This window comes from Camelina sativa, chromosome 4, assembly GCF_000633955.1.
Source record: "Camelina sativa cultivar DH55 chromosome 4, Cs, whole genome shotgun sequence".
Taxonomy (NCBI): domain Eukaryota; kingdom Viridiplantae; phylum Streptophyta; class Magnoliopsida; order Brassicales; family Brassicaceae; genus Camelina; species Camelina sativa.
The window spans coordinates 26,782,779-26,797,999 of record NC_025688.1 but is presented as its reverse complement, the minus strand read 5'-3'; the positions used below and the strand labels follow the sequence as shown (position 1 = coordinate 26,797,999).

At 34.4% G+C, this 15,221-nt stretch overlaps 3 protein-coding genes across 4 annotated transcripts in view; 2 read left to right on the top strand and 1 right to left on the bottom strand.

Annotated features, from left to right (window-relative positions):
- Positions 3,962-6,802, bottom strand: LOC104782667 (calcium-dependent protein kinase 14). Its single transcript, XM_010507665.1, has 8 exons — positions 5,985-6,802; positions 5,690-5,813; positions 5,461-5,604; positions 5,210-5,362; positions 5,006-5,121; positions 4,752-4,919; positions 4,441-4,671; positions 3,962-4,362 (listed from the first exon to the last, which is right to left on the bottom strand). Exons 1-8 carry the CDS (start codon positions 6,486-6,488, stop codon positions 4,207-4,209), a joined length of 1,596 nt encoding a protein of 531 aa, XP_010505967.1. The 5' UTR covers positions 6,489-6,802; the 3' UTR covers positions 3,962-4,206.
- On the top strand, positions 7,391-11,071 carry LOC104782666 (pentatricopeptide repeat-containing protein At2g41720). The gene is made up of 10 exons (XM_010507664.2): positions 7,391-7,779; positions 7,865-8,037; positions 8,131-8,236; positions 8,498-9,607; positions 9,708-9,813; positions 9,905-10,109; positions 10,205-10,337; positions 10,445-10,549; positions 10,660-10,780; positions 10,891-11,071. The coding sequence occupies exons 1-10, from the start codon at positions 7,435-7,437 to the stop codon at positions 10,956-10,958; spliced, it is 2,472 nt and encodes an 823-aa protein (XP_010505966.1). The 5' UTR covers positions 7,391-7,434; the 3' UTR covers positions 10,959-11,071.
- LOC104782664 (AP2-like ethylene-responsive transcription factor At2g41710) overlaps positions 13,092-15,221 on the top strand; it is a 4,147-nt gene continuing 2,017 nt past the window's right edge. The window contains exons 1-7 of one of the 2 annotated variants that reach the window (XM_010507661.2): positions 13,092-13,498; positions 13,972-14,054; positions 14,204-14,212; positions 14,305-14,393; positions 14,583-14,656; positions 14,737-14,787; positions 15,131-15,192. In XM_010507661.2, coding sequence (XP_010505963.1) covers positions 13,263-13,498; positions 13,972-14,054; positions 14,204-14,212; positions 14,305-14,393; positions 14,583-14,656; positions 14,737-14,787; positions 15,131-15,192 — 604 coding nt within the window. In that variant the 5' untranslated portion in view covers positions 13,092-13,262. Of the gene's footprint in view, positions 13,499-13,971; positions 14,055-14,203; positions 14,213-14,304; positions 14,394-14,582; positions 14,657-14,721; positions 14,788-15,130; positions 15,193-15,221 lie in introns of both variants that reach the window. The other variant, XM_010507659.2, reaches the window with a different exon arrangement.

Sequence of the window (15,221 nt, the reverse complement as noted above, 5' to 3'; positions counted from 1 at the left end):
TTTTTTTTTTTTTTTTTTTTTTTTTTCGAGGAAAGAAATGTGTGTTGTTTTTGTGGGTAGGTTGAGAATGTTTGATGTTTGTGATTCTTGTCTTTGTGTTGCTTTGTTTTTGAAATTGGAGAAGTGTGGACGTACGTGTATTTATAGGCAAATTAGAAGGAACATTAAATGTTAGGTTTCTTATGCTTGAATGAGTTCGAGGTATGGAGTGAAATTGAGATTGTCACGTAAACATTACTTTGCGCATCTATATTTTTATTTTATTTTCTTCCTCTAGAGTTTCATATTTTTACTCTCTCTATCTATCTCCATTGTTTAAAAATAAATTTATTTTAAAGATTTCGTTGTCTCTTAGCGGGACCATGCTTATCGTATTTTCTGCAAGAAACATCGCTTAAGGATTTAAGGTAATTGAATTGATTTATTCCTTCAAATAGTCTCGCCTAGAATACTATTGGTTAGATTGACTAAGAGCAGTACCCTCTTCGGATTTTTATTCCAAGAAATTATGTATCATAATGGGTAATAAAGAAAACATGATAACATTAAGATTTATAATTGTTCTTATTAATCTTCAAAACATATATAATGCCGTATGATACACAGGACTTTGTTGCTAAATCTCCCATAAATTAAAATTTATGTACGTGCCAAATAACAGACATGAGCTATAACAAATTAACAACATACGTAATACGAAATAAGCAGTTTATTTTTTGTTAGGATAGTCGTAATTTCGTGTACTAGGAAGATATGCGTAATTTTAGTAGAAAAACCGAACTTATATGTTCGTGAAGGTTCGTTCAGTTGAAAATGGCGATAACTACCCTTCACGTGACCGCCGCAATTTATTTCTTCTTCGTCTCATTGGCTATCCGTTATTATAAAATACTCCATCCGTTTCATAATATAGGATGTTTGGAGAAATATTTTTGTTTTATAATATAAGATGTTTCTAATTTTCTATGCAACTTTTAGGAGTAATATTATGCAGTCTTATTTATGATTGATTAAACTTTTTAAAAGTAATTCTTTTTTAATACGTATGTTTTATCTAAAACATCCTATATTTTGAAACCGAAGGAGTATGAAATTTGGCGTCTATATATTCAAAACAGCCACGTCATATTAGACTTTTTATTTGTTTGTTTGCTTGTCAAGTCGGATGGTAATTGAATACTAAAATGCATATTTTTGTTTGTTCATCCCATCATCCACGTAAGTCGGTTTATTAATGCATGGATATGAATCTGATCTCACACCACACAAATAAAAAAAGTAGCAAAAGACATTACTACATTATATTTGGGGAAGTCTCACTAAAAACGAAGACATGCAATCCCATTTTTTTTAAAACAATGCACAGGAAGACTTTGTAGGAAGCTACTTATCCAATTATTATTTTCGCTTAAGCATGTTTAAGTAACTGCGAAATTTTGATAGAATCCGATGTGTTAGTGGTTACTATGATACATGCCATTCTATTTTCTTTCATGCTCTAAAACAACGTCGTACTTCAAACTACTAGCGAACCACCCGCATAGCCGTATGGGAAGCAAAGTTAGGCTATGCACGTGAGATTTAATTAGGGAGAGTTAAGCACATGTGTCTCCCGTTGAACATTCTTTTAATTTGTGCCGTGGTCGATATTTCATATTAACACGTGGTCAAATTTTCAAAGTGTGTTTCACACATGATTGAGCAGTAAAAGTTAAAAAACTCCTTTTCGTGTTTCTTCTAGAAAAGCAAGAATCAGACGTGAACCCTTAAAATTAGTAACAAGTTCTAATCGGACTTTAATATTCCAACAAAACAGTTCCATTTTATAACATAAACGAAACTCCGTTAAACAAAAAAGTTTGACTTACGGATTTTATTTGAAAAAAGAAAGTCCTAATTAAACAACTACAATACGAACTTCCCTAAATCAACGGGAAAGACTAGTGCCCATCCATATCGTTCTGAGTAAAAACTAGATTAACGTACGAAAGGTAATTAAATTATCGACTAAAATATATATAATTTGACCTTTCAATGTGATAGATAGAATTAAAACGTATGTATACAAATACATCAAACGGATAAATCATAGGGCATGTCACATGTGTGAAGCTTGCTTGAGAGACACAAAGGTATGGACGAAAGCATGACTTCTGGGAAATTTTTCTAGTTGTTTTAAAACTCTCCCTGATTGTAGGTTCCTGTTCATACTTAGAATTTCTAAAATTGTCGTTGGTTAGGATTTCATATACATATTATTCTTTTGCAGTATTTTTCTCTTTTTAATTTACCTCTAAGGTAATGGATATTCCTAAAACGTCTTAAAATTAATTTTAGGAATTATTTAATCGAGCTTTTGAGTTGTAGAGTCTTTGTTTTGTTTAATTATCGAGGAAAACAGTACTGTTTTTAAGTTTTAATTTTATTTACAATGGCGATATTTTCGAGATGAATTTCTATCTTAAGCACAAATTTATTACATTTTCTAAAAATTGGATTTGAAATCTACCGTGACACAAAAGCTGTATAGGACCGTGATACGTCAAAATAAAAAGAAAAATAAGAGTAAAGACATTTACTTTTAAATTTGATTAGTCATGTATTCATCAAACTTTACATTTTATTGTGACGTGAAACTCTATATATATATATATATATATATATATATTGATTTAGAAATAGGCCTTTGCCATGAAGAGAAGCCATTTCGGCACCGAATATAATTGTGTTCTTACATATAATTATAAAATAAAATAATCAGCACGTACGAAACGTAAAATAAAGAAATAGAAAATCTATAACTTAAGAATACATTACACTATATATCTGTTATGTCATAGTCTTTGTTGCACAAGTAAGTTTTTATGCAACAACTAAAAGTAATATGATATTTCACATTTGCGTTGGCATTTGGATAAGGATCTATATACATCCAATTACTCTGTCCATGCATATATGGATATGCACAGCAAACGGCATTTATATGTATCGTAGAATATTCTAAATATGGAATTTCAAATAGAATCATACACAGCTGGTCCAAATTTATAGTTGAGTTCTTTAATCGGTTTTGTTATAATAATAGAAAAACCTTGTTCGTACGTGCACATAATAAGGGAAAAAGCTCATGAGTAACAGAAATTTTGAATTTATTAGATAGAACCAAAAAAAAATTGATTAGAAGATAATTATCATCAAACTTTAGCTGCCTAGCTATGCATAATATTGCAATAATATTAAAAATTTCTACAATTTTTGTTTTCAACACAGAAAGACATCAATTGTTTGGTTTCAAGTGTGGATCACATATATCATAGCTCTTGCGCTAACTGTTTGATATAATAAATAGCGAAAATTAAAATAAACGCCCATAACAGTTGAGGAAGAGGTGTTGTGTACAACTATTTCAATATTTTTATATCTAAAGAGAGATGTGTCTGTTAAATTAGTTGGTACGGAAATTATGGAATGACCACAAATCACAAAATCACAATTGCATCCCCTAAATCGCCTTCACACGGCAACTTGTGGATATGTGCATAGTGCCAAGGAATTGAGTTGATCAGATGACTATGATAATATTCTTTTGGAAATTAAATTGCATCAGGTGTTCTATTCCGTTACTATTTCTAATTTTCTGTTCTGTTACTACGTACATACGACTTTATGGAAGGTATAGGAAATAACCGGAATTAACCAACGTAATTGTCGTAAATTTAGAGCAAACAAAAAAAAACTGAAGAAAATTCACTAGAAACAAACCACCTATCCTTTTCTCAAAAAAAAAAAAAAATCACTAGAAACAAAACATACATAAGTGATGATCTTCATGTTATCTACATACAATTAGAATTAGTTCTGTTTCGATCAGAAGGCAGATCATATAATATGCTAAATAGTAATAGAAAATAATGAAAATAACACAATTCAAATGAAACAAAAAATAATTAATGATCTTCATTTTCCTCACATACAATTAAGTTAATATACACAAATGGGCTTCTCCTGATCACATGATCGATCATTCAACAATATAAAGGCCTAAAGCTTAGTTGGTACCCGTTGAAACTAACAAGAAGTTGTAACTTGTAAGTGAAGAAAAAACACCAAAAAGAAAGAACAAATATATATATCTTCCCTTTGATTCAGATTCAATTCAATCTTCTGCGACTGATGGATAAGTATCTTTGTCGCAGATTCCAAGCTCTACTTTGTATCTCCATTAGACTGCAAGGAACCATCTTTCATCAACTTAATACTAAGACACTTAAATTGGTCCCTTGAGTACTGCCTTGAAGCTTTTCTCCAATCTGTTCCCGTTTTCATCATGGTTGCAAACTCTTCATAACTTATTTTTCCATCCTGTAGAAATTTCCGGTTCAAGTACATTCAAACTTTTAGCGTTTTAACTCATTTTTTTATAGAGAAGTGTCTACTAACCTTATTGGTATCAACATCAAGGATAATGGCCTCAACAACTTCTTCACTAGTAGTATCAACATTATCTGCCAAAGCATCTCTTAACTCCTCTATTTCAATATAACCACTCTTGTTTTGATCAAAAAACGTAAAGGCTGTCTTTAAGTGCTTGTCATTGCCTAACTTCCTGATGTGTACCGATATGGCTACAAATTCATTGACATCTAAGTAACCATCTTTATCAACATCTCCCTGTTATAACAAACCAGCTAGAGTCAATGCATTTTTTTTTTCATGTGAAACTTTGATTCAGTAACTGCTTAATAGCTTACCGCGTCCATCAAGATTTGAATGTCATCTTGAGGAACTACAATCCCGAGTTTCTTCAATCCGATTCCTAGCTCGCTGATGGTGATTTTTCCTCTATTGCTTGTGTCCATTACTTGGAATCTTTCTTTTATGCAAGATGTTTCTTCTACTGATAGATGCTCAGCAATAACCTATGGAAGGAAAAGTAATAAATTTCAAGCTCCTTCCAACCGCCAAATACAAATTTAGACTATATATAAGAAATTAGTACACATACCCTGAGTGCCCTTTTCTTGAGCTTGTTCATAACAGAGAACTGTTGAAGCCTCGCTCTTACGGTTTCACCCAATGATACATTAGGAGCATTCTTACCATTCTGTATCCACGGATGATCTGTAAACAAAAGATGATTGAGTATCTTAACAATGATTACAAATGAGGAAGAAATAATATTATTTGCATATGAAAGCAGAGATGATACCAAGAACTTGTTGAGCTGTAAGACGACGCCTTGGATCAGGATGAAGCATCTTCTTTATCAGATCTTTTGCATTTTCAGAAACTTTGGGCCAGGGGTCTCTTCTGAAATCAACTACAGATTTAAGAATAGCTTTTGCGACTCCATGTTCGGTTTCTTAAAACAAACAAGATAGCAAAAAGGTGTCATTACCTTTGTAAGAATTCTATAAAAACTAAAAAAAAAAAAAAAACAAGTGATTTGACAAACTAAACCTGCCCAAAAAGGGGGAACACCACAGAGCAATATATAAAGAATCACGCCTGCGCTCCAAATGTCAATTTCTTGTCCATAACTCCTCCTTAATACCTCGGGAGCCATGTAGTAAGGACTCCCAACGATTTCGTTAAATCTCTCGCCTGTAAACAAAACACTAATGGTTAAAGATTGCTTCCAACACCGTTAAAGATTGATCCCAAGCCACTAATGATAATAATACATCACCTGGTTTAAAGAAAACAGAGAGACCAAAATCAATCGTCTTCAAAGATGCGGATTCCTTTTTGTTTGCAAACAAGAAGTTCTCAGGTTTTAGGTCTCTGTGCATTACTCCATGCTTATGACACATCTGCAACACACATTTAATAAGCCAACATTACCCCCCTCATATAAACACAAAAATCCCAAAAACTCCAAAATATGCAATTTGAGTCACTTGGCCAGCAAAACGTGCATTTCAAGCAATGTTACAGATCAATAATGTCCAAACAAGATTCATACAACAAAACCCTATACGAACCTGAACGACCTCCATGATTGTCTTAATAACCGAAGCTGCAGCTCTCTCCGTGTAATGCCCTCTAGCCACAATCCTATCGAAAAGCTCACCACCTTCACAAAGCTCCATAACCAAGTGAACAGCTTTATCATCCTCATACGTCTCTTTCAAGGCAACAATATTAGGATGTTCAGGCATATGCCTCATGATCTCAACTTCTCTCTTGACATCTTCTATATCAATAGACGTCTTCAGCTTCTTCTTTAAGATCGATTTGCATGCGAAAACCTCACCGGTCTCGATCTCGGTACATAGATACGTGACCCCAAACTCTCCTCGACCTAGCTCACGACCTAATTTGTATTTATGTTTGATCTCGTTACCCGTTGGTTCTTTCAACACGGTAAGCTTAAGGCCATCGTGGTGGTTACCGTAATCGTTTGAGAATGGATTTGTCAATTTAAAACCTTTCTTTTGTTTATCGTTTAGAATCAACGATCCTGCTGTTCCACAACAATTCCCCATTAATACCAATCAATTAACGAACCGATAAAAACCTTCTTGAGATTGTGAAAGAAGGAACAGGAACCCTAGGAGAGCGGGAAAAGAAATCTAGGTAAAGCAAGTAGGAGAAATGGAATCAAAGGATCTTTGACTTGGAATCAGAGAAGACGAAATATCAAAAGGTTCTTGTTGTTCTTCAAATTTGAAGAAAGTTTAAATTTTTTTAGAAAGTTTAAAAGTGAAAATTACAGAGAGATATGGAAGGAAAGACAAAAAAGAAAGAATGCACAAATCCCTTCCCTCCCTAATCTCTCTGTATTTTCTTGTTATCCTGATTTCTGTTAGTTTTTTTTTTTTAAATCAGATATGTCCTACTTTAATAATTTATTTTTAGGGTTTCGTTTTTCTCGTGATGTCCAAGCAAATCTGAACATCCCTAAATTAAAAAAAAACAAAAAAAACAAAAAAAAACAAAAAATCTTTTAGTAGTTGATATGGGGAGAACATTGACCCAATGAGTAAAACTTCGTAAAGGGAAAAGAAATCAGCGGAATAAAACTCTTTTAACCAATCTTTTTGGTTAAAAACACTGATTTAACAATACATTAATAAAAGAAGTACATACAGCTAAATATATATATGGTTTTATATTCTAGCGATATCAAAATTCGATTTATTCTAGCGATCGAACGTGCATGTGCTCTTGGTTTTATGTGCACCGATCAGTCAATTTGTTGTTGGTTCGGATTAACGAGAGAGAGAGACATTCAAACAAGATCAATATGGCTACCATTAACATCCAAACAATTCTACAAAAATCACAAATCTCGTAGCCGTGAATATGAATGGGCCGAAAAACATCGGAGATGGGCTTTTAAGGTCCGTAGCCGTGAGTGTAATGTTATCCCTTTTATCCACCGAAGGCTCTCTCTCTCTCTCTCTCTCTAGCTTCCTAGTTTGGTTGTTAATGGCTACCGTTACCAATTTCAAGCTCGTCACTCCGCCGGAATCTTCCCGCGCCGATAAGCCGGGAGCTACGAAGGCCTCCGACGCGTTCCAGGAGAAGAAATCTGTGTCTGTGAACTACGACCGAGGTGAGCATGAGGTCTCGGTCCGCGTCGGCGGGGTCAGGAAAGCTGATATTCCGAGACGTTACCGACTTCGGGTTGAGAACGACCGGTTTCAGAAAGATTGGAGTGTATCGGAGGTTTTGGACCGGCTTATGGCTCTCAATCGTTGGGAAGAAGTTGACGGCGTTCTCAATTCCTGGGTCGGCCGGTTTGCTAGGAAGAATTTCCCGGTTCTTATCAGGGTATGTCTCGATTTTGATTGGTCTTTCAGTGATTGATGTTTTTGAAATTGAGCTTAGTGGAGTTTTAATTTTGTAACTTTTGCAGGAGCTTAGTAGAAGAGGGTGTATCGAGCTTTGTGTGAATGTCTTCAAGTGGATGAAGATTCAGAAGAACTACTCTGCAAGGAATGATATATACAATATGATGATTAGGCTTCATGCTAGACATAATTGGGTTGATCAGGCTCGTGGTCTCTTCTTTGAAATGCAGAAATGGAGGTTTGTTTATTCAAGTTTTCATCTGAAATTGTTCTTATTGAAATTGTTCTTATTGGAGATTAATTTAGTGGGAACGTTATGCTATGTGTGTAGCTGCAAACCGGATGCTGAGACGTATGATGCTCTTATCAATGCCCATGGTCGAGCTGGTCAGTGGCGCTGGGCTATGAATCTTATGGATGACATGTTACGAGCAGCTGTGTGTAACTTTTCTTTACTCACAGTGTTAAAGAAGTTTGATCATTAGATAATTGGCCTGGTAACTTTGGTTTTGTGCATATACTGCGTCTTCATCTTGCAAGTAAAATTGATCAATCTCTTAAAAAATTTTTTTTTTTGGCTTTTGGTTGATGCCCAACAATTAAGAATAACCTCTTCAACCTCTGATTCTTATTTTTTCTCACAGTTTACCTTGTTAGTGTTGCTTAAATACGGTTTTGATCCTTTTCTGGTTTTGCAGATTGCTCCTAGTCGTTCAACCTACAATAATCTGATAAATGCTTGTGGTTCTAGTGGAAACTGGAGAGAGGCTTTGGAAGTATGCAAGAAAATGACAGATAACGGAGTTGGACCGGATTTGGTCACTCACAACATTGTGTTGTCAGCATACAAGAGTGGTCGTCAGTATTCAAAAGCGCTATCTTATTTTGAGCTTATGAAGGGAGCTAAAGTTCGTCCGGATACCACCACGTTTAACATCATTATATATTGCCTCTCAAAGCTTGGTCAAAGTAGCCAAGCCCTTGATGTATTCAATTCCATGAGGGAAAAGAGATCTGAATGCCGACCTGATGTCGTGACATTTACGAGCATTATGCATTTATACTCTGTCACGGGAGAGATAGAAAACTGCAGGGCCGTGTTCGAAGCAATGCTTGCAGAAGGTCTGAAACCTAATATTGTTTCCTACAATGCCTTAATGGGTGCCTATGCCGTTCATGGAATGAGTGAAAATGCTCTCTCAGTTTTTGAAGTAATTAAGCGGAATGGTATTATCCCAGATGTGGTCTCTTATACAAGCTTGCTCAATTCTTATGGAAGATCACGTCAACCTGGAAAGGCAAAGGAGGTATTCCTCATGATGAGGAAGGAAAGGAGAAAGCCTAATGTTGTTACCTACAATGCATTGATTGATGCTTATGGGTCTAATGGGTTTCTAGCTGAAGCTGTGGAAATTTTCCGGCAGATGGAACAAGACGGCATAAAGCCAAATGTTGTTTCAGTGTGCACTCTTTTGGCTGCTTGTAGTAGGTCTAAGAAAAAAGTGAATGTTGAAACTGTACTTTCCGCAGCACAGTCGAGAGGTATCAATCTCAATACAGCAGCCTATAACTCGGCCATTGGAAGCTATATAAATGCTGCAGAACTTGAGAAGGCCATTGCATTGTATCAGACTATGAGAAAGAAGAAAGTCAAAGCTGATTCTGTTACTTTCACTATCCTTATAAGTGGTTCATGTAGGATGTCAAAATACCCTGAAGCAATTAGTTACTTGAAGGAGATGAAAGATCTCAGTATTCCATTGACTAAGGAGGTGTACTCTTCTGTTCTATGTGCTTACAGCAAACAGGCAAGTGCTTAGAGTTTGAGTTCAGCAGAAGACATGTATTCGATAGAATTCTGATTTTCGTATGGTTTGACACTGTCACATTCTTTGTGATAATTTCCAGGGTCAAGTTACAGAAGCAGAAACCATATTTAACGAGATGAAATTGGCTGGGTGCGAACCTGATGTGATCGCGTACACTTCAATGCTCCATGCTTACAATGCTTCAGGTATATACCATGAGTGCAAGACTGTTTAAAAAAACTGTAACAAAATGTGTTCCATGGATCTGAATTCTCTTGGATGGTTTTGTGTCGCCAGAAAAGTGGGGAAATGCTTGTGATCTCTTCCTGGAAATGGAAGCAAATGGAATAGAACCAGATTCTATCGCATGTTCAGCTTTGATGAGAGCTTTCAATAAGGGAGGTCAACCGTCAAATGTCTTTGTCCTGATGGATTTGATGCAGGAAAAAGAAGTCCCCTTCACTGGCGCGGTTTTCTTTGAGATTTTTTCGGCTTGTAACACGTATGTTGTTGTTGTATGTTTAATTAAAGATTACAGTAACCTTCTCGGAAGACAGAAAGAGCAATATATCATTCCTTCTTCTTTCACCATTGCAGCTTGCAGGAATGGAAAAGAGCAATAGACCTCATCCAAATGATGGATACGTACCTGCCATCGCTTTCTATCGGGTTAACAAATCAGATGCTGCATCTTCTCGGGAAGAGTGGTAAAGTGGAAGCAATGATGAAGGTGCAACAAACTTTTAGTTTATCTGCTAATTAGACTTTTTCCTTTCTGCCAAGTTGTTTACAGAATTGAAACAAGTATTTTAACCAAACCAAATGTTTTACACGCAGCTGTTCTATAAGATTATAGCCTCTGGTGTTGAAATCAATCTCAAGACTTATGCAATACTATTGGAACACGTTTTAGCTGTTGGAAACTGGAGGAAATACATCGAGGTAATAGTGATTTCTCTATCTCCTGCAAAATTATTTTCAATTGATAAACAATGATCAATACCGAGCTGTTTCAGAGATAAAAGTAGGGCTGGCTTTTGAATGTTTTGCAGGTTTTAGAATGGATGAGTGATGCTGGCATTCAACCCTCGAACCAAATGTACCGTGACATTATCTCCTTCGGTGAAAGAAGTGCTGGGACCGAGTTCGAACCTCTAATACGCCAAAAATTGGGTGAGATGAGAGAGCAATAATACGAAAGCAATTACTCCGTCACATGATTTTTCAATTTTGCATTTGGTGTCTCACATTTCATGTTTTTGTTGGTTATTCTTATTACATAGAATCGCTGAGAAACAAAGGAGAAGATACGAGTCCACTTCATAGACACGAAGGCACAATAATGTTGTAGTTTCCACTGTATATATATATATATGATGTTATCGTTTGTAAACTTGTACTCTCTCCTACAAATAATATGATAATTCGATTCAGAAAAAGGAAATAATTTTGGGTTTTGGAGTACTGAAAATTGTTTGGCTAAAGTTACATATTGAATTGCAAATTGGAACAATGAAACAAGACATTAAATTCAATTCAACCAATCATTTCAAAAAATTTGAATTATGAATTTTAAAATGGAATGATTCGATGTGTAAGTCATTACAACGGTAGCAAATATGAAGAATCAAACGAATAAGAAAAAGGAAAATTCAGAAAACACTGTAAGCTAAGAATTGATAAACAAAGGAAAAAAACAACAATGTGAGTGTACCAGGAAACACTCCACGTTAACCGTCCCAATGGTAACCGTGGATTTAGTAGTGCGAGACAAACAAAATTTACTAGTGTAGTACAGTTCAACTGCGGAACAAATATATTTGTGGGACAAGTGCAATTATTTTAAAATAACTGGTACAAAATAATGTTTGATTGGTGAAAAAACAATAAGCGGTGCATAATACATATTATAGTTACATATTATAAACAAATATATTATATTAATATAATTATAAATGTAAATTTACTTTTTATTGTTAGTGAAATAGTATTTTCATTTTTATTTATAATTTATGAACTTTAAAAACCAAAGTTTTAATCATGTAAAATTTTGTTTATTAAATAATGAAGAAATACATATTTTAGAAATAATTTCATTATAGAAGAAACTATAGTTTACTTGTAAAACTGTTAAATCTAGTTAACATAGATATGATACATTTTAAATGATATAACTTTAATTTATATTTTGATTAAAACTGACTTAAGTTTTTTGGATATGTTTTTCTATATTATAAGTGATTATTTTGTAATTTGTGAAGAATAATGAAGTAATATTTTTTATAAAATTAAGCAACATTTAAAATAATATTATTTCATATTTACTTTATATGGAAACTATAATTTCCTTTTAAAGTTGTTAATTTTAGTTAATATATATGCTATAATTTAATCAAATTTTTTTTGTCAAAAAGTTGACTATATTTTTTTGTTTTTTTAATAAATCTTTTGTTTCATATTAAAAACTGATTATTTTATAATTTGTGAAGAAATAATGAAGTAAATTATTATTTTTTCCAAAAAAGACACATTTGAAAAGTTAATTATTTATGAGAATCTTTAACTATGTAAATTAAAAAAAAAAAAAACTCATTTGGCATAAAGTAGTTTATTAAAATCTATGTTAACTATTACTCTTTGCTGTAAAAAAAATAAAAATAAAAATAATCAGAATTTATTTTGTCCAGTGCGTAATTGCTAAAACCGCTGGATAATACCCACTTTTAAAAAACAACTGCGGTCATTTGATAAATACTCATCCTCAAAAACCGCAACAGTGTTTTTTTTTTTTAGAAAAACGCAAATAACCTATTATTTTGTGATTGGTGACCTGAACTACTTTTTCCTAAAAAAGTTTGAATACCGCTTATTAGAGAGTCACCATTCACTGCCTAAGAGGGGGTTATTGGTTCTATGATTTTAATAGATTTGGAAATCCAGACAAAAATCATGTGTTATTCAATCATTGATTTTAAAATACTTATCAAAATAATGTGTTATTGGTTCTATGATTTACAAATACTTGTTAAAATCCTATGTTATTCATTTAATGATTTGTTTTTGGATTTCAAAATCTACATAATGTTTTAAATAAATTTGAATGGATTTGAAAGTGTAAAATAGAAGGATTCAAATCCAAAGATAAAACATGTTATTTCAAAATTCATGTGTTTTGATTTCTAGAATTTACAATTTTTTATGGATTTAGAAATCACATCTCCCATAACAGCCTCTAAAAATGTCAGTCTCAAAAACCCAAAAAAAAACAGATCACGTACACGTAGACATCATTATTACACGTCAGCTCAAAAAAACCTATTCAGCTAAATGACCTAAACACCCTCGTCCCCGTTCATAGCCGTTGCACTTGTTATCTTTCGCTTCGTTAAAAAGGGGTAAACAAAATCGGGACGTAATGGTAAATTTGACCTCCGTAAGTTTTATTTTATTTTGCCGTTGTTTAGATTTGCCCAAAGAAGAAGAAAGACTCAACAAAAAATCAAAATCATTGTATTCGGTGAAAAAGGAAGAGTCAAAGTTGAATTTTTCGCATTTCTCTCACTCTCTCTCTCTTTGCTTCTACTGTAACAAGCTCCGTTTTGCTTAACCGTAGTGCGCCTAGGGTTTGGTTTTGGGGGAAAAAGGTTCTCCGATCATGGCGTCGGTGTCGTCGTCAGATCACGGACCTAAGACAGAGGCTGGATGTAGCGGAGGAGGAGGAGGAGGAGGAGGAGAGAGCTCGGAGACAGTGGCGGCGAGTGATCAGATGTTGTTGTATAGAGGATTTAAGAAGGCGAAGAAGGAGAGAGGTTGTACTGCTAAGGAGCGTATTAGTAAAATGCCGCCGTGTACCGCTGGTAAAAGGAGTTCTATATACCGCGGAGTCACCAGGTACTGTCGGTTTTTAATTTACCTTCAAATCGGGATTGTCGGTTTTTTTTAATTTACCTTCAAATCGGGATTGTCGGTTTAGGAGATTGGAGTATAGGTTTGATTTTGAATTGCGAGTGTTTAGATTAAGTGGATATGCATATGGCCTTTGGTTAGAGATGAGTTATCTAGAAATCGGTTTAATTGTTCTGAACTTTATTCACCTATTATCAGATTTTTTTTAAGAATACCAGACATCATTCTGTAGTGGAGGTAGAATGGTTCCTAGACAATAATACAAGAGTTTTACAAAGTTTGGTAATAAATTTATAGTTGGAATTTACTAGGCATAAATCAGAAGAAATGAGTTGGGTGTTCTTATGATAGATCCTTGTAGATCCGAAATCAATCAAATTGCTTCCTCTAATCGTATCATCTTAGCAGTAGGAGATGGTTGATTGATGCGTTTTGTTTGTTTAATTTGTTGAGTACAGACATAGATGGACAGGTCGTTATGAAGCTCACCTTTGGGATAAGAGTACCTGGAACCAAAACCAGAACAAGAAAGGAAAACAAGGTTTCTCTTCCTTTCTTTTCTACGCATCCGATTAATTAAATTACTTTCGTCATTTGCAATGAGTTTTCTCTTGTTTGGAGCATCAAAGCTGATCTTTTCTGTTTCCTTTGTATCTTCTTTCATGGTTGACGCAAACATCGCTACACCAGTTTATCTAGGTAAGCTAAAGGCTTTATATAGGTGTTGATTATGTTTTTTGCATATCAAATTTGATTATCTTTGACTGAAGTATCCAACTCTTACTTTACAGGAGCATATGATGATGAAGAGGCTGCTGCTAGAGCTTATGACCTTGCTGCCTTGAAATACTGGGGCCCTGGGACACTTATAAATTTTCCGGTGAGATTGCAACGCTAGTATGCTTTATAAGTTGCGGTTTATACTCTTCAACCATATGGATTCCTTAGTAATTTTTATGATCTATATATATGCATAATTGGAAGAAGAATGTTTACACGCGTTTCTGGGTCATGCTTTTCAATTTTCATTGTTTTTAGCTACATGCATTTACATATTTCATTTTCGTAGGTGACTGATTATACCAGGGATTTAGAAGAAATGCAAAGTCTCTCGAGAGAAGAATACCTTGCATCTCTACGTAGGTGCGTATGTACTTAAAAGTAATATATTTTTCTTCTAAGAACCATTTATTGCTAATACTCTTTAGATATCCCTTTGGCAGAAAAAGCAGCGGTTTCTCAAGGGGAATCGCGAAATATCGTGGACTTCAAAGGTAAAACAATTGGCTTAAGTTCCCATTTCTTTGTTTTGTCCGAGAACTGTGGTTTTAAGAGTGATTATGTTTGTGTGAATGCCTATACGGAAAATTCTTTAGTTACACATTGTGGATCATCACTGTTTGATTAATTGACACATGGTGGACTATCTCACTAGTTGATTTCATATAAAAAGTCTACATGCTACTCTTAGGTATAGGGATATGGAAAAGCTATCTTCACTGTTTTGGATGTAGCACTCTTTCGTTTTGTCTTTTTAACCTTTCTTTGTCACAATTACCATTCATGCCTGATATACATTTCTGCTGTCTTTCCAATTATTTTGCAATTCCCAACCAGCCGATGGGATGCATCAGCCAGTCGTATGCCTGGACCTGAATACTTCAGTAACATTCATTACGGTGAGTTACTAACAACATTGACGTGATTG

Bases quoted from the DNA above. Each gene is read 5' to 3' on its own strand.
- LOC104782667 (XM_010507665.1), bottom strand. From the start codon at position 6,488: ATGGGGAATTGTTGTGGAACAGCAGGATCGTTGATTCTAAACGATAAA. The intron at 5,814-5,984 runs GTTCGTATAGGG...TGTGTGTTGCAG, and splicing joins CAATCATGGAGGTCGTTCAG to ATGTGTCATAAGCATGGAGT. The intron at 5,122-5,209 runs GTATCATCTCTG...TTTTGTTTACAG, and splicing joins TACAGCTCAACAAGTTCTTG to ATCATCCGTGGATACAGAAT.
- LOC104782666 (XM_010507664.2), top strand. From the start codon at position 7,435: ATGGCTACCGTTACCAATTTCAAGCTCGTCACTCCGCCGGAATCTTCC. The intron at 8,237-8,497 runs GTGTGTAACTTT...CTGGTTTTGCAG, and splicing joins ATGACATGTTACGAGCAGCT to ATTGCTCCTAGTCGTTCAAC. The intron at 10,550-10,659 runs GTAATAGTGATT...AATGTTTTGCAG, and splicing joins ACTGGAGGAAATACATCGAG to GTTTTAGAATGGATGAGTGA.